The sequence below is a fragment of the Garra rufa genome, chromosome 19 (genome assembly GCF_049309525.1).
Source record: "Garra rufa chromosome 19, GarRuf1.0, whole genome shotgun sequence".
Taxonomy (NCBI): Eukaryota; Metazoa; Chordata; class Actinopteri; order Cypriniformes; family Cyprinidae; genus Garra; species Garra rufa.
The window spans coordinates 15,630,172-15,645,780 of NC_133379.1; the positions used below are offsets into that span (position 1 = coordinate 15,630,172).

The following is a 15,609-nucleotide window of genomic DNA, read 5'->3' on the forward strand; positions in this document are numbered from 1 at the left end:
GATGCTGGAGAATAAAGCTGCTGGATCCTTCAGTGTCTCCGCTGGAGACGCCCAGCCCTCCCAAAACCTCCTCAAGAGCGCCGTCCAGAGCCCGCTCCTCAAGAGCGCCGTCCAGAGCCCGCTCCTCAAGAGAGCCGTCCTGAGTGCCCGCTGGTTCCGCCCAGCCGTCCTGAGTCCCCGCTGGTTCCGCCCAGCCGTCCCGAGTCCCCGCTGGTTCCGCCCAGCCGTCCTGAGTCCCCGCTGGTTCCGCCCAGCCGTCCTGAGCTCCCGTTGGTTCCGCCCAGCCGTCCTGAATCTCCGCCAGTCTCATCCAGTCTTCCAGAGTCTCAGCAGGTCTCGTCCTGCCGTCCTCTGTCACAAGGAGTCAGACTGAGACGTGCGGATCCATTTGCAGCGTTTATTTAGAATCGTCAACAGGCCAGAATAATCACCAGAAAACAGGAACAACGTAGGTAATCCGGGAGACAGTTCAATAGACAGGCAATGGTCGCAATGGCAGGAAGCAGGAATCGTCAACGGGGTACACAGTCCAGAGTCATACACAGATAATCCAACACAGAGAGAAACGCTTAGAATTACGACCAAATGGAACAATAAGACCTCGCCAGGAAGTGTGTGTGTCTGTAGCTTAAATGCATGTGGGTAAATGTGAAACAGGTGTGTGCAGCAATCAGTTCAGTGGGAAACAAGGAGCAGCTGTGTGCAGTGATTGGTGCAGTGGCTTATGGGGATTGCAGTCCAGAATGTGTGTGCAAGAGTTCATGATGAGAAGACAGACCAGATACATGACAGACATGACATATTTCGCAATGTGCTTCTCAGCTTATGTTATATTTAACCTAATCAGTTTATTAAAACACTCTAAACATTAGGTCAATGGTTCACCCTTAATTTCATTTAGAAAAACACAGTGTTTTAAAAATATTAACATATGGTTTTATATATTTGTTTACACCAATGCAACAACTATATAGATAACTATGAACTATGACATTTTAGTAATTGTTCTAATTCTATAAGAATTGGGAAGTAGACATTACAGCTATTACAATAATGACAAAGAAGAACAATATCATTAAAAACTTTCAAAATTGTATTTCTTCCAGCTGATGAATGATAAAACACTGACAGCCAATAAGATTCAAACTTGAGCATTTAAAGTGGCATAACTGTAGTGTGTGCTTATAGTAAACATAATGTTATTGTGCGTTGTTGTGGAAGTTTTATATAGTTCATTATAATTAAGTTTTATTTGTGTGTGTGTGTGTGTGTGTGTGTGTGTGTGTGTGTGTGTGTACCTTGTTTTTGTGACATATCAGGACACAAATTGGTGTAATAACATGGGTATGACATAGGTATTACAAGGAGAGGGTGACTTATGAGGACATTGCCCATGTCCCCATTTTTCAAAAGGCTTATAAATCATACAGAATACGTTTTTTTGAGAATGTAAAGATATGCACAGTCTCCTGTGAGGGCTAGGTTTAGGTGTAGGGAAGGTGTAGCAAATATCGTTTGTACAGTATAAAAACCATTACGTCTATGGAATGTCCCCACAATTCACAAAAACAAACATGTGTGTGTGTGTGTGTGTGTGTGTGTAAACAGCCCTTTAACTTGAAAGTTATGAAGTTATGAAGTGTTCAGTTCTATGTTTAACTGGTAATAATCGTGGCTTTTTTAACTTTTCTTTTACAGAGTCAATCTAGATCTTTGAGCACCATGAATTTGTTGATCAAGCATTTTGGTGCATTTGTATTATGAAGTGTTTTGCTGCATAAAATGCAGAAAACAAAACGAGAAGGCGCCTATGCAAATGTGCAGGTGGTAGGAGTGCCAGCGTCCATCTACTTTTCCCCATCGTCACCCTCACTGCTACTGACAGAGGCTCCTGTAGGTGGCGGTGAACGGAAGCGGAGCAGGGGCCAGTGGGAGACGGGTGATGTAGAGCGACCTCTGGTGGGACTAGAGCTGGGCGACGTTCTTGGTGACTGATAGGGTGAAAGAGCCTGGAGAACACGGCCACTCCGCTCCTGGATCATGTGCTACAGAACACAAAGAACATCAGTTTGAAATGCAAAATAGCACTGCATGTGTGATACCCCAGCTTTGTTAATGTCTCTCTTTTACCCAGGCTTTATCAGGACCAAACAACGCCAGGAAGTTTCCAATGAACTCGCGAGATTTCTCTTCCCATTTGTAGATGAGGTCATGGCTCTTCTCTTCGACACGGTGCACTAAATGTTTGGACTTCTCCTCCACCGTCCTCACCGTCTCCTTCATTCTGTCCACCTGCTCTTGCAGACGATACTTCTTCTCCTGTCAATCAAATCAGTTGGAATAGTTTACCTAAAGATGTAAAGATCTTCATTTTCTCTTCCTCATATTGTACCAGACCCATATGGTTTCATTTCTTTCACATTTTTAATATCCTGGCAATTATTTTCTGTACCATAAAATCAAATGGGAGCTGTGGATGTGCTCCAAAATACTATACACTCTTAAAAATAAAGGTTATTTTTTGGCATCTATAGTTCCATGAAAAAACTTTAACCTTAAAAATTAGAAAAATACTCTGTATACTTTTAAAAAAAATTACTGAAGGTTCTTTTGGGAAACCAGAATGGCAGTATAGCAGTAGTTAATGCCACATTCATAATATTCCAAGTCTTTTGAAGCCATACAGTTTATTTCTTACATTGATGAAGCCAACATTGAGTTCCCGTGCTGTGTATCCTCTCTGTAGGTTACGTCTGACGTAGACGTCATAGTCTCGAACAATACGTGTGATGAGATCAGAGGTAGAGATCCCTTCCGTTCTTTGAGTAGCCACAAACATTCCTTCCAAACAATTTAGAAAAAAAATCATATTTATAGAATCAGTTCTATAAATGTACACTTTGGTTGTTGGTAAAGTCTTTACCTGCTTCTTTGATATGTTTATAGACATCTTCTGATCCAGCAGAGGTGTATGGGATATCATCATGTGCCACAAAGTCAATCTGCAGGAAAACAGGAAAATAAATATACAGGCATGACACAGGTATCCCACATTTTTTGCAATGATCTCTCTAGTCATTTGTGGTTACAGGATGATCTTCTCCTTGAGCCTAAACCTCTAAACCAGTGGTTCCCAACCACGTTCCTGGAGGACTGCACATTTTGCATCTTTCTTTTGTCTGACACACTAATTTCAGGTCTTGGAGTCTCTACTAATGAGCTGATAATCTAAATCAGGTGTGTTTGATTAAGGTGACATGGAAAACATGCAGTGGTTGGGAACCACTGCTCTAAACCTTTCTTTTTTTCTAGTCAACTATGCAACATTTTTTACATTTAATTAGACATACTAAAATAACAAAAATTATAAACTAAACTTTGAAAACTATAGAAATATTAGACAAAAATGCCCAAAAATGACAATAAAATTAAAACAAGAGCAGAACATAATAAAATCTAATTTAAAAACTATAATATATAGGCTATCAATGATACTAAAATAACACACTGCTAACAGGGGTTCAAATGTAGCCTAAATCAAGGTTTTACTGAGTAGCTTTCTGCTATTTGTGACTAAATGTTGGACTGTCTGCTTTAAGATGTCGCCACCAGCAGAGCCCAGATTCATCAGGATGGCCTTGGTGGTGATCCAACCACGTTCTCTGAGATTTTTCACAGTGCGGAACGTCTTGTATTTTTTAATAATACTTTGCACTGTAGCCACTGGAACTTCAAAACATTTAGATGACTGTCCACAAACCAACAGCAGAGAGCTTCTGTTTTTCACCTGTTGAGTTGATTAAAACAGCTGTTCCCAATGAATCAGGGTAATTAGGATGCTTTAGAACAGCTTGGACTATTTGGAATGGTATAGAACTTTGGATTTTCCGATAGACTGTGACAGTTTGCGAAGGTTATGAATAATTGTGGACATGCCACTTTTTGTTCAAATGTAAATAAAAGCTGAGAAACATTTTTTCCACAATGATGCCTCTTGTACAATTTTTTTGACCGGAAATGACATAGGCTTCTCCCAAAAATATTTTGGGAGAAGCCTATGTCATTTCCGGTCAAAAAAATTGCTGGTTGAATAAAAGTAAAATAAAAGAATTTGCCAGGGGTATGAATAATTTCGGGCTTGACTGTGTATATATATATATATATATATATATATATATATATATATATATATATCATTCTACCAAAGTCATTCTGCCAAACGGGTGCCATTTGGGTCCGCAACGTTTGATGAGATGCTTAAGGCACAAAAAATGTCCTAAAGTGTGTTTTCAAAGCTTAAAGTAATTAAATGTTCTTGTTAACATGATATATGACAAAACACTACTCTTAAAAAATAACATACTATTTTGTAATCATTTTTCATTACATAGCCAATTTCACAATTTCACCAACATGATATTTTCATCTAAAATATCACCAAATAAGTTATAGATTTTTTTCAAACTTGTATTATTTTCAGCATTTTATGTGTGTCCCTGTTTACATAAGATATATTTATTCAAATTAAACATTATTTTTTGGAAATATTTTATGATTTGTGTGTGTCCCTCATTTTAACTTACCACCCCGTCACGCTAACTTGTTTTATCTATAATTAATGTACTGTTGCTTTAAATGACATCACAAAGAGGTAGTGACATCATTTGAGCCTTACAGCCACCAAGAACAAAAGCAGGGAAATACTGACATTTTTTTACATTGTTTATTTGATGTTTTTTTCATGTTAGACAGGGTCCGTCAAGCTTAACCCAACCACCCCGTCATGCAAATTAGATAGGGAAAACTGTTTTTTATTCATTCTTTTACATTATTAATGTAAAGAAAATCTAATTTCAGATTGATTGAGAAACTTGACCACATAGGAGATCTGTGGCCATTTTGGGATGAAATTTACCACCGTCACGTTTTTTTTATTGTGACGGGGTGGTAATGGACGTGATGGTATGGTTCTGCTTCCTGTTTGAATGAGAAGATATGTGAAACTATTCTAATATAGGATTCTAATATAGGTAGGGTGACCATACAGGTGTCTTTTTTGATTAGTGCACAGCAATGCTTCAAGTCAAATGAACACATGCTCTTGTGAAATGTATGCACAAAATTTAAAACCAGCAGTTCATATAGAGAAACACTTTGTCCATACCCCCCGTCACAGTGAACCACCCCGTCACATTGCTTACCACCCCATCACAGGGTAACTGTGTAAAAAATTGATATAAATAAAATTAAAAGTTACTTGATTTAATGTTGTATATGATATTCTTGTGTGGACTAATTAAATAAATGCCACTTTATTTGTATTTTTTGAGTGAATTTGTTTTTTTCACTACAAACAGTGAGGCCATTAAAATGTCAAATTCAATTTTTAAGATTAAAAATTTAAAGGGGTCCTATTATGCTCCTTTACAAAGTCTTTATTCTGTTTTTGGGGTGTCCTTGAACATGCTCTCATGCTTAGTTGTTTGAAAAACACATTATTTTTCACATTATTTAGATTATTATAATAGCTTTCTCCCCAGGCTGGCACAAACGGCTCGATTAGTTCCGGGTTCCGCCTTCTGCAAAACCAAATGTATAGTGATTGGTCAGAAGTCCCACTGCGTTGTGATTGGCACACAGTGTAGACCGCGTTCCACCCTGCTGCCCCCTTCCCAAAGCAGCAAACTAGACTAAAGTGATTCTTACGTTTTAAATATGGATATTTTTTTTTTATAAAAACACATCTGATTGCTAAAGGAGGCTTTTACCGACCGCCCCGGGGCCATGTGAGGCACTTTTTTTTTTTACTATGGATCGACGTATTTTCAGTCTATGCTGTTCTATGAGTGCCAGAATTGATTTAATATAAGAAAAGAAAGAAGGAAATCATATACACCTAGGATGCATGAAGAGTGAGTAAATAATACGCTATTGTTTAACCTATCGTCAGCATGCGAGATCGCTGATACGTGATATTATCATTATTGTGCTAATGTATTTAATTATTTGCATGCCCGAAACCATAAGGCTAGTGAAGTTATCTACACTGTATGATGAATAAATATCTTACCACACACTGCACGTCTAGGCGCGGCTCCGACGCGTCCACGGAGGATCACTAGTCAATGTTCGTGTTTACATCAGCTGCGGATCTGCGTGTCTTTGGACCCTCTGTTCAACACACGTGAACGGCGCGGCTTCAGCACGGCTACCGGAGCAGTTCGTGGACCCTTTAGTTAAAGCTGTGTTTAAATGAGCCGACCTACAGCTTGCTGTAGCATCCCAAAAGCGGCTGTCCTTAGTACATGGGTAAAGTTAGGCGAATCCCCCACCCGCCAACAAATTGAATTTCAGTAGGCGGGATACAGCGTTGTGACATCATTGCATGCAGAAAACAAACGCTGTAGTCCAAACGAGTCGTTTAGATGTAGTTCTTGAAAAGGGATTTTTTTAAAACTAAATATCTCCGTTTGGAGTGGACTTTGAGATTTGAAACTTTGTATATGTTTTTTATGCCCAAACATACACACCACACACTGGCTAAAGTTCAAAAAGTGAAAAAGCATAATAGCACCCCTTTAACAGTTAAATTTTTATTAAATTACAGACTATTGATGGTTTGCAAAAAAAGAGACAATTCATTATTAGGAAAACATAAAATTTTAAAAATATGTTTCATGTTTTACTACTCTAATGGCATACATATCGTCCGTAACGGAGTGGTACAAGAAAGGTTCCCTTGCCTGAAGAAAAAGGATAATATTAATAAGGAGTTTGTGCCTGAGGTGGGAAAATATGTTTTTTGGAGGGTTAACTTGTCTTTCAAGTTGTAGTCTTTTTTTATATAAATAAATTAGGGCCGGGACTCGATTAAAAAAATTAATCTAATTAATTAGAGGCTTTGTAATTAATTAATCGAAATTAATCGCATATAAATATTTGACCTGAGAACAGTGAGAAGTAAGTTTTTTCATATGGATTTTTAGTATACCATTGAATAATGACTGAATACATAAACTTAAGCAACAAAATATTGTTTATTTTTGTTCAACCAAGTCCAACAGACCATTGCAATATTGCCATTAACTGTAGCAATAGGATACAGTGTTTCCCATAACGAAAACATTTATTTCAGTGAACAAATAAATCCAAAACTCTCTATTTTAAAATTTTGAACAATAGGGCTTTACAATCTTTTGCTATTTTTTTTTTATATAAATTCTTGTTTTAATTTTTCTCATAATCAAATGAAAGCATAAACATTTATTTATTTTTAATCAAATGTTAAAATCAATAAATAATAATAATCATAGTATTTTTTCTAAAATTAAGTGGTTAATCTTAATCTAAAAAAACGCGTCTCTGCCATTCTAGAGGCAAACGGTACATGCAGGATTCATATTAAAACGGTCTTTTTGCATTTCAGTTTTCACAGACACTAGTCCATATCGCGATTTGAATTAAGTGACAGACGAACTTTTGATTTATCAATCCAAAAATCAACGAATTTACGTGGCATTCCGCGCTATAGTAAATTCGTTTTTTATGAATGGAGTCCGTGATCCAGTCCGTGTTTTCTTGGAGGAGACATTGTAAAAGCGCCCACCTAAGATAATGGTAGGGGAAACACTGGGATATTTAGAAATACACTAGCCTTCATTTCAGAAATTCAGGTAGGCCTACCCTATAGGTAGGTAGACCTTCTGTAAAAGCATTGAGGTGATACTTGAGGCTCGATGTGCTGCGGTGATATGCGCATTCCTTTGTCTAAACGCTAGTTGGTGCTCCAGTATAATCGGTCCGCTGAAACTCATCCAATGAGAAGCGTTCCGCGGTGCAAAATTAAGTGCGATTAAAATGCGTTAAAAAAAATTAACGCGTTATTTTTGTGTAATTAATTAATCTAAATTAACGCGTTAAAGTCCCGGCCCTAAAATAAATATCTCAATAAATTAGAATGTTGTGGAAAAGTTCATTCATTTCAATAATTCAACTTAAATTGTGAAACTCGTGTATTAAATAAATTAAATGCACACAGAATGAGGTAGTTAAGTCTTTGGATCTTTTAATTGTGATGATTTGGCTCACATTTAACAAAAACCCACCAATTCACTATCTCAACAAATTAGAATATGGTGACATGCCAATCAGCTAATCAACTCAAAACACCAAAGGTTTCCTGAGCCTTCAAAATGGTCTCTCAGTTTGGTTCACTAGGCTACAAAATCATGGGGAAGACTGCTGATCTGACAGTTGTCCAGAAGACAGTCACTGATGGTAAGCAACAAACATTTATTGCCAAAGAAGCTGGCTGTTCACAGAGTGTTGTATCCAAGCATGTTAACAGAAAGTTGAGTAGGAAAAAGTGTGGAAGAAAAAGATGTACAACCAACAGAGAGAACCGCAGCCTTGAGAGGCTTGTCAAGCAAAATCGATTCAAGAATTGGTAACACTTTCTATGAAGCCCCTGTTTATAATACATTATAAGGGTATTTCTAAGGCATTATAATGAATGCATAATGCATTATAAAACAGCTTATAATATGTTATATCATACTTTTAAGATTATGATTATTTATTACACACAGTGGACGCCATATTAAATCTACTTTATTTCTAATGGACTATATCATTTTACATTTATTTTTTTACATTATATTACGTTTTATTTTGATGGTCCACTTAGTCTTACTATAAGCTTAAACTTTCCAACTACATGTCAACTAACACTCCTTAGAGTATTAGTAGACTTAGGTTAAGGTTAGGCTAGGTAGAAGGTTCATGTACTTGTAAAGTTGCTTATAATATAATAGTTTGTCTTTTGGGGAACCATCAAAATGTAGTGTTAGCATATATTTAGCATACTACTAATAATAATTACTGCTAGCTGACATGCAGTTGCAGAGTTACTTATCAAAAGCTGTCTAAAGGGTACCATCAAAATAATCAAACTGATAATACAAATGTGTCATTACACATTCATCTGATCTGATGCCTGATCTTAGGGTTCTTTGGGAAATCTTATTATATTTACTTATAAGTGGTCTTTGTATGCTTTAAGTAAAGTGACATGAGAAACATGGCAAGATATGGGACTTATAATACATTATAACTATGAGCAGGTAATCATACTCTTAAAAGCTATAACCACAAATAAGTAAAAATTATAATACATTAAAACTGTTCTTATGAATACTCATGAGATGATATAACATATTATAAGGTTTTTTATAATGCATTATGCATTCGTTATAATGCCTTAAGAATACGTTATAATGCATTATAAATACGGGCTTCATAGAAAGTGTTACCGAAGAAGAAATGGACTGTTGCCCATTGGTCCAAAGTCCTCTTTTCAGATGAGAGCAAGTTTTCATTTGGAAACCAAGGTCCTAGAGTCTGGAGGAAGGGTGGAGAAGATCATAGCCCAAGTTGCTTGAAGTCCAGTGTTAAGTTTCCACAGTCTGTGATGATTTGGGGTGCAATGTCATCTGCTGGTGTTGGTCCACTGTGTTTTTTGAAAACCAAAGTCACTGCACCCGTTTACCAAGAAATTTTAGAGCACTTCATGCTTCCTTCTGCTGACCAGCTTTTTAAAGATGCTGATTTCATTTCCCAGGGATTTGGCACCTGCCCACACTGCCAAAAGCAACGAAAGTGTTAAATGACCATGGTGTTGTTGTGATTGACTGGAGACCCAAGACCCTTCTCCATCAGTTGCTCAGTTTAACCAGGAGGCCAGCTCAAAGAAGAGTTGAGGTTGTTTTAACTTCTTCCATTAAGGGTAACGGAGACTATATGCTTCTGTGAACCTTCAATGCAGCAGATTTTTTCCGAACTCTTCCCCAAATGTGTGGCTTGATGCAATCTTGTCTCTGAGCTCTACATTATTTTTATTTTTATTTTTATCTCAGGGCTTGGTTTTGCTCTGATATGCATTTTCAGCTGTTAGAACATTTAATAAGACGTGTGCCATTTCAAATCTTACCCATTAAATTGAACTTGGTGTAGTGTAGTAACATCTACAAGCAATATGAATGCTCCTAAGCTAAATTTCATATGTTCCAGCTAAGGGTATGAATACTTATGCAATGGAATCATTTAAGTTTTCTTTTTTAAATATATTTGCAAAGTTTTTAATCAAATGTTTTTTGCTTTTCTACTATGGTGTATTGAGTGTAGATAGATGATGTGAGAAAAATAGGGAAATTTAAAGCAGTTTAACAGAAGGCAGCAACAGAACAAAATGTGAAAAAAATGAAGGGGTATGTATACTTTTGCAAGGCAGTATTTATATAAAACTATTTATATATAATTTTATTTATACTACAATGAACGGAATATTATTTACCCTGTGTTTTTTAAGGAATTCAGGAGTGAGGGTCCAGGGAGCATTACGGACCACCTCGTCCACATAACGACAGTGTATAAGGGCTTCATAACGTTCATCCTCTGTCATCACTGTGTAGCCTTTATACTTGTGCGTCAGGGCATCACTGCATACTAAAAGAGATACACACCATGTATATAGCAGTCATCAGACATGGTTTATTACAAAATGCAAAAAATATTCCATACATACACAACACAAATAAAACTTTTAAAGGTGATGACGTAGATGTTTGTTTTCTTGAAAAACTGGACAAAAGTGTACGTGTACCAGTGTGACTCACCGCCAACAATCAGATGTGTGTTTGGGAACAAATTCTTGGCCTGCATCAGAGCCCGGGCATGACCCGAATGGAAAAGATCAAAGATTCCATCGGCATACACTCGTACAGGCCGATGAGCTGCACAAAAGCAAAACAAACTTACTTGCAATTTGGATTTGCCAAGTTTTTCTTGGAGTTACACTAACCTCTTTCTCTCACCTGGAGTGCCACGGCGAGCTTGAGCTAAAGTCACTTTGTCATGTGAGGTGTCTGAGATGCTGCCTGATTGTTTAGCAAAGATGGCTGGTTCTCTAAGAGCCTGTGAGAGAAATATTGGCTGTTATGATGCATCATAAGAAAATGATTGGTATCAAGTTAAACAAAGCGTAAGTACACCACATAAATGTTGTTTTGTGAATCAGAAAAGATTAAGCTGTCTGTAATCAAATGTTTTAATGAAATACTGTATAAAAATGTGATTACAGAATGTATTTTGAATTTGTGGTACCTCTCTGCACAAAGTTTAAATGTTTGATTAAATGTTTTGTCAATGATCTTGTCCTATCGGAAGTGTGATAAGAGACACTGAACATACGCGCTCAGGTGTTCAATAAACGTGTATGAATGAGTGTGTACATGAACTCCCAATAATCTATGATGTTGTAATTGCCCTTTGAGCCATCAGCTGTTCAGGAGGGGACCCCTGTTACACTGATATAGACAGATATAATCACACCACACCACTGCTTAATGGACCTGAATGGTGGATATGACCTATGAACTGTATATAAAACAAATAATAATTGCCATAAATGCAGTAAAGGAAGGCATCAGGCATGGAATCTGTACCATGCACTCAGATAAAGAACTGTAGAGGTTATGTAATAGAAATACCAATGATGGAAAGCCATGTGCTGCTCTTTTTGTTTCATATTATTTCCTTCCAATAGATTTAGAATCAGAATCAGATTAAATTAAAGCATATTAAAGCATTCATAGGTGATTAAACAAAACTATTACAGTGATGCAAATCTTTGGTCGAATGGACCTGGTAGAGATATGAATATTTTTAAATTTCCTAATATAAAATTGACATATATCACTGCAGTTCTATTTTTAATAGTTAAGAATATTTCACAAAGGGTAGGAAAAGTCCATGAGTCAGTGCCAAACATATGCTGCATGGACAAATTGTAAAATTATAACATTATTAGTCGCTCAAACTAACCTTCATAGGTGGCCGCTTGCATTGCTGCTGTTGCTGTCCTTGAACCCCTACTCGACCAGCACGACCATTAGCACGAGATCCATTTCGCCTCCTGTTCACCATTGTTGAGATTTCAGTTGAACGTCCTGTGCTTTTGGCTTTCCACTGGTTGCACTTGCCAGATGTGTGACAAGCCTTTGCTTTTACTCCCGTACTGATAACTGGCCAGTCACAGTGACCCTTGTGACGAGGCAAAGGAGCAAAGGTTGATTTTCATGTGACTTAAATACTTTCTAAGCGCAAACAAATGTATTAATTTAAAAATATTGTGAGCACATGGAGTGGCTAAAACAATAAAGATATTTAAACTGTAGAGGCACATATTCAATTCAATTTTAATTCAAGTTTATTTGTATAGCATTTTTCACGATACAAAACATTGCAAAGCAGCTTCACAGAAAATAAAAGTTTCTACATTATATTTAGGAGTAGCTTTTCAGTGGTAACTTTGTCAAGGTGATGTCCATATGACAGAACTGTACAGTAAAAATAGTGATGTATTCAAACAAATGTTGCACACTATTAACAGCAATGATTACATGTAGCGATCAAACTAACAGCAAAATTTGTTGGTTAAGGGTTGGCATTATCTGAGGTCCTCTCTGAGGGGTTGGCATCATCTCACATCTTCACGGGTGTTTTGTCATCTCAAATCTTTGTAAGGGTTGGATCCAGATTGATGCCCATCCCGTGGCAGAAACAGAGAAGCAAACATGGAGAAAAAATAGCATAGCTGCTGTTCCAACCAAGCAAAAGAATGATAATGTGCATTTGATCAGATATACAGTATCTCACAAAAATGAGTACAGCCCTCACATTTCAGCAACCATTTTAGTATATCTTCTTCAGGGACAATACTGTAGAAATGAAACTTGGATATATTTTAGAGCAGTCAATGTGTATGCATATTGTATGGCAGTATAGTGTCCCCTGAAAAGTACTCAACATACAGCCAATTTTGTCAAAATAGCTGGCAACAAAAGTGAGTACACCCTCAGTGAACTTGTCCAAAGTGTCAATATATTGTGTTAGCACCATTGTTATCTGGCACTGCCTTAATCATCCTGGGCATGGAATTGACCAGAATTGCACAGGTTGTTGCTGGGACCCTCTTCTGTTTTCTCTATAATGACATAACGGAGCTACTGGACATTAGACACATGGTGCTTCTCCAACTTCAGCTTGAGGATGCCCCAACAGGTGCTTAATAGGGTTAAGGTCTGGAGACATACTTGGCCACCCCATCACCTTCAGCTTCCTCAGCAAGGCAGTTGTCATCTTGCTGGTGTGTTTGGGGTTGTTATCATGTCGGAAAACTGCCGTTCGGCCTAGTTTCTGAAGAGAAGGCATCATGTTCTGCTTCAGAATGTACAGTACATAATGAAATCCATGTTTCCCTCCATAAACTGCAGCTCCCCAGTACCAGCAGCACTCATGCAGCCCCAGACCATGATGCTACACACCACCATGCTTGACTGTAGGCAAGACACAATTTTCTTGGTACTCCTCACCAGGGCATCGCCACACGTGCTGGACACCATCTAAGCCAAACAAGTTTATCTTAGTCTTACCAGACCACAGGGCATGGTTCCAGTAATTCATGCTCTTGGACAGGTTGTCTTCAGCAAACTGTTTGCAGGCTTTTTTGGCGAGGCTTCCTTCTGGGACAACGGCCATGCAAACCAACTTGTTGCAGTGTGTGGCGTATACTGACAAGCTGACCTTCTACTTCTGCAACCTTTAAAGCAATGCTGACAGCACTCATGCATCTGTTTTTGTTTCACTTTTGTTGCCAGCTATTTTGACAATAATGGTTGTATGTTGACTTATTTTCAGAGGACAGTAAATCTATACTGCTATACAAGATGCATATTGATTGACTACTGTAAAATATATCCAAGTTTCAGTTCTATAGTATTGTCCCTTGAGAAGATACACTAAAATTATGTACTCTCTTTTGTGAGATACTGTAACTAAAAATTTTAGCTTGGCTAAAGTTACAGTATGTGTCTTTAATCTTGATTTAAATAGAGAGAGTGTGTCTGAACCCTAAACGCTATCAAAAATGAAAAGCATTCTACCTCTTTTAGTGGACTATCCTAGGTACTACCAGACCTGGGTAGATTACTTACAAAATGTAATCCATTACTGATTCCAAATTACATGACAAAAATTTTAGTAAGTAACATAATCCATAAATGACACATTTTAGGTAGACTACTTTTAGATTACTTTTAATTTTGACCTTTTGACCTAACTTGTTTATCACTTGTACTTGTTTTTCTTTTATGCCAAAAATCATTATAATATTAAGTAAAGATCATGTTTCATGAAGATATTTTGTAAACCTTGTACTGTTAATATATCAAAACTTATTCAGCTTTCAGATGATGTATAAATCATAATTATAAAACATCGGGGTCACATATTACATCAGGGTTTTCCAAACTGTAGTTTGGAAAGAAACAGCAGGGGGGTTTATGAGTTTAATGAAAAGCTAATAATTAATTAAATCATAAAAAAAATAAACATTAAAAAAAAAATAATAATAATTTTAATCAATCAAAATGATAAAATGTGTTGGCGCCGATAGCCTTGTGGGCAGCGTGTCGACATATAGCGCTGTTGCGCTCCGGGCGTCCTGTGTTCGAATCCTGACTCGAGGACCTTTCCCGATGCCACCCCCCGTCTCTCTCCCACTTCGCTTCATGTCATGTCTGATCTGTCCTATCGTAATAAATGCCAAAAAATAAATCTTTAAAAAAAAAAATAATAATAATAATAATAATAAAATGTACTAAAAAATGTAATAGTTTATTTGTTTACCCGCATGTCATGTGACCATAACCAATGTCAGAGAACCAATGAATGTGAAAATTTAAAACTTTATTATTAAAATATTTATTTCAAAATCTCAGGAGTACTTGAAGTAAATATATTAGGTGAAAAGGATCAGATGACAAAAAATTGCATGTGGATTTGTGCATTTTAACGGGTTTGAAAGAAAAAAGGCTTTCAAAGACACAAAAATACATGGTTAAATAACAAAGAATGATAATTCAAATAGAAATCAATGTGTTCATGAAGAGTTGATGCATTGTTGAATCACTTTTTAAATCTAAAATGATTTTAGTAAATCAGTGCTCAAATGCTATGTCTCCACCTGCTAATTACTGATCTTTATGTGAATGTCCACAAAATTTTAAAACTTTCTGCATGTATATAAGCAGTAGGATATTTTAGAAAGGAAAATGCAAAAGAAGAAAAAGAGAAATTAGGGAGAATTAATAATTCTGAATAATGTATTGCTATTGTGTAAAAAATATGTAATCATGTAATCCATAAAAAGTAACTATAGTCTGATTAAAATGTATTTTAAAATGTAATTTAATCTAATTACAAGTATTTAATTTTTGGAATCTGCTACGTAACCCAGATGTACATGTAATAAGTTCATACCCAGCTCTGGGTACTACCAAAAGCCCAGAGTTTTGCGATGGATTGTAGTGGTGGATTGTAGCATGATAGAAGACTAAAGCTAAGGAGCTAAAGCATTTACGGTTTTTATGAGTAAGTAGTAATATTTTATGGTAACTGATACGGTACTTAATAGGTAGCCAGTTTGGAGACTGAAAATTGGGGTAATATAATCATATTTTCTTGACCTTGTAAAGGGTGCATTTTGGACTA

At 36.8% G+C, this 15,609-nt stretch overlaps 1 protein-coding gene across 1 annotated transcript; it reads right to left on the bottom strand.

Moving 5' to 3' along the window:
* Nucleotides 1-1,054: 1,054 nt before the first annotated feature.
* On the bottom strand, nt 1,055-12,052 carry pcyt1bb (phosphate cytidylyltransferase 1B, choline b). The gene is made up of 8 exons (XM_073824864.1): nt 11,881-12,052; nt 10,872-10,971; nt 10,674-10,790; nt 10,352-10,503; nt 2,924-3,002; nt 2,699-2,841; nt 2,131-2,319; nt 1,055-2,045 (listed from the first exon to the last, which is right to left on the bottom strand). The coding sequence occupies exons 1-8, from the start codon at nt 11,980-11,982 to the stop codon at nt 1,848-1,850; spliced, it is 1,080 nt and encodes a 359-aa protein (XP_073680965.1). The 5' UTR covers nt 11,983-12,052; the 3' UTR covers nt 1,055-1,847.
* Between the last annotated feature and the right edge of the window lie 3,557 nt (nt 12,053-15,609).

Coding starts and splice junctions, on each gene's coding strand:
- pcyt1bb (XM_073824864.1), bottom strand. CDS start 11,982: ATGGTGAACAGGAGGCGAAATGGATCTCGTGCTAATGGTCGTGCTGGT. Junction 10,504..10,673: donor CACACATCTGATTGTTGGCG/GTGAGTCACACT, acceptor TATCTCTTTTAG/TATGCAGTGATGCCCTGACG. Junction 3,003..10,351: donor AATTCCTTAAAAAACACAGG/GTAAATAATATT, acceptor GTTTTCCTGCAG/ATTGACTTTGTGGCACATGA.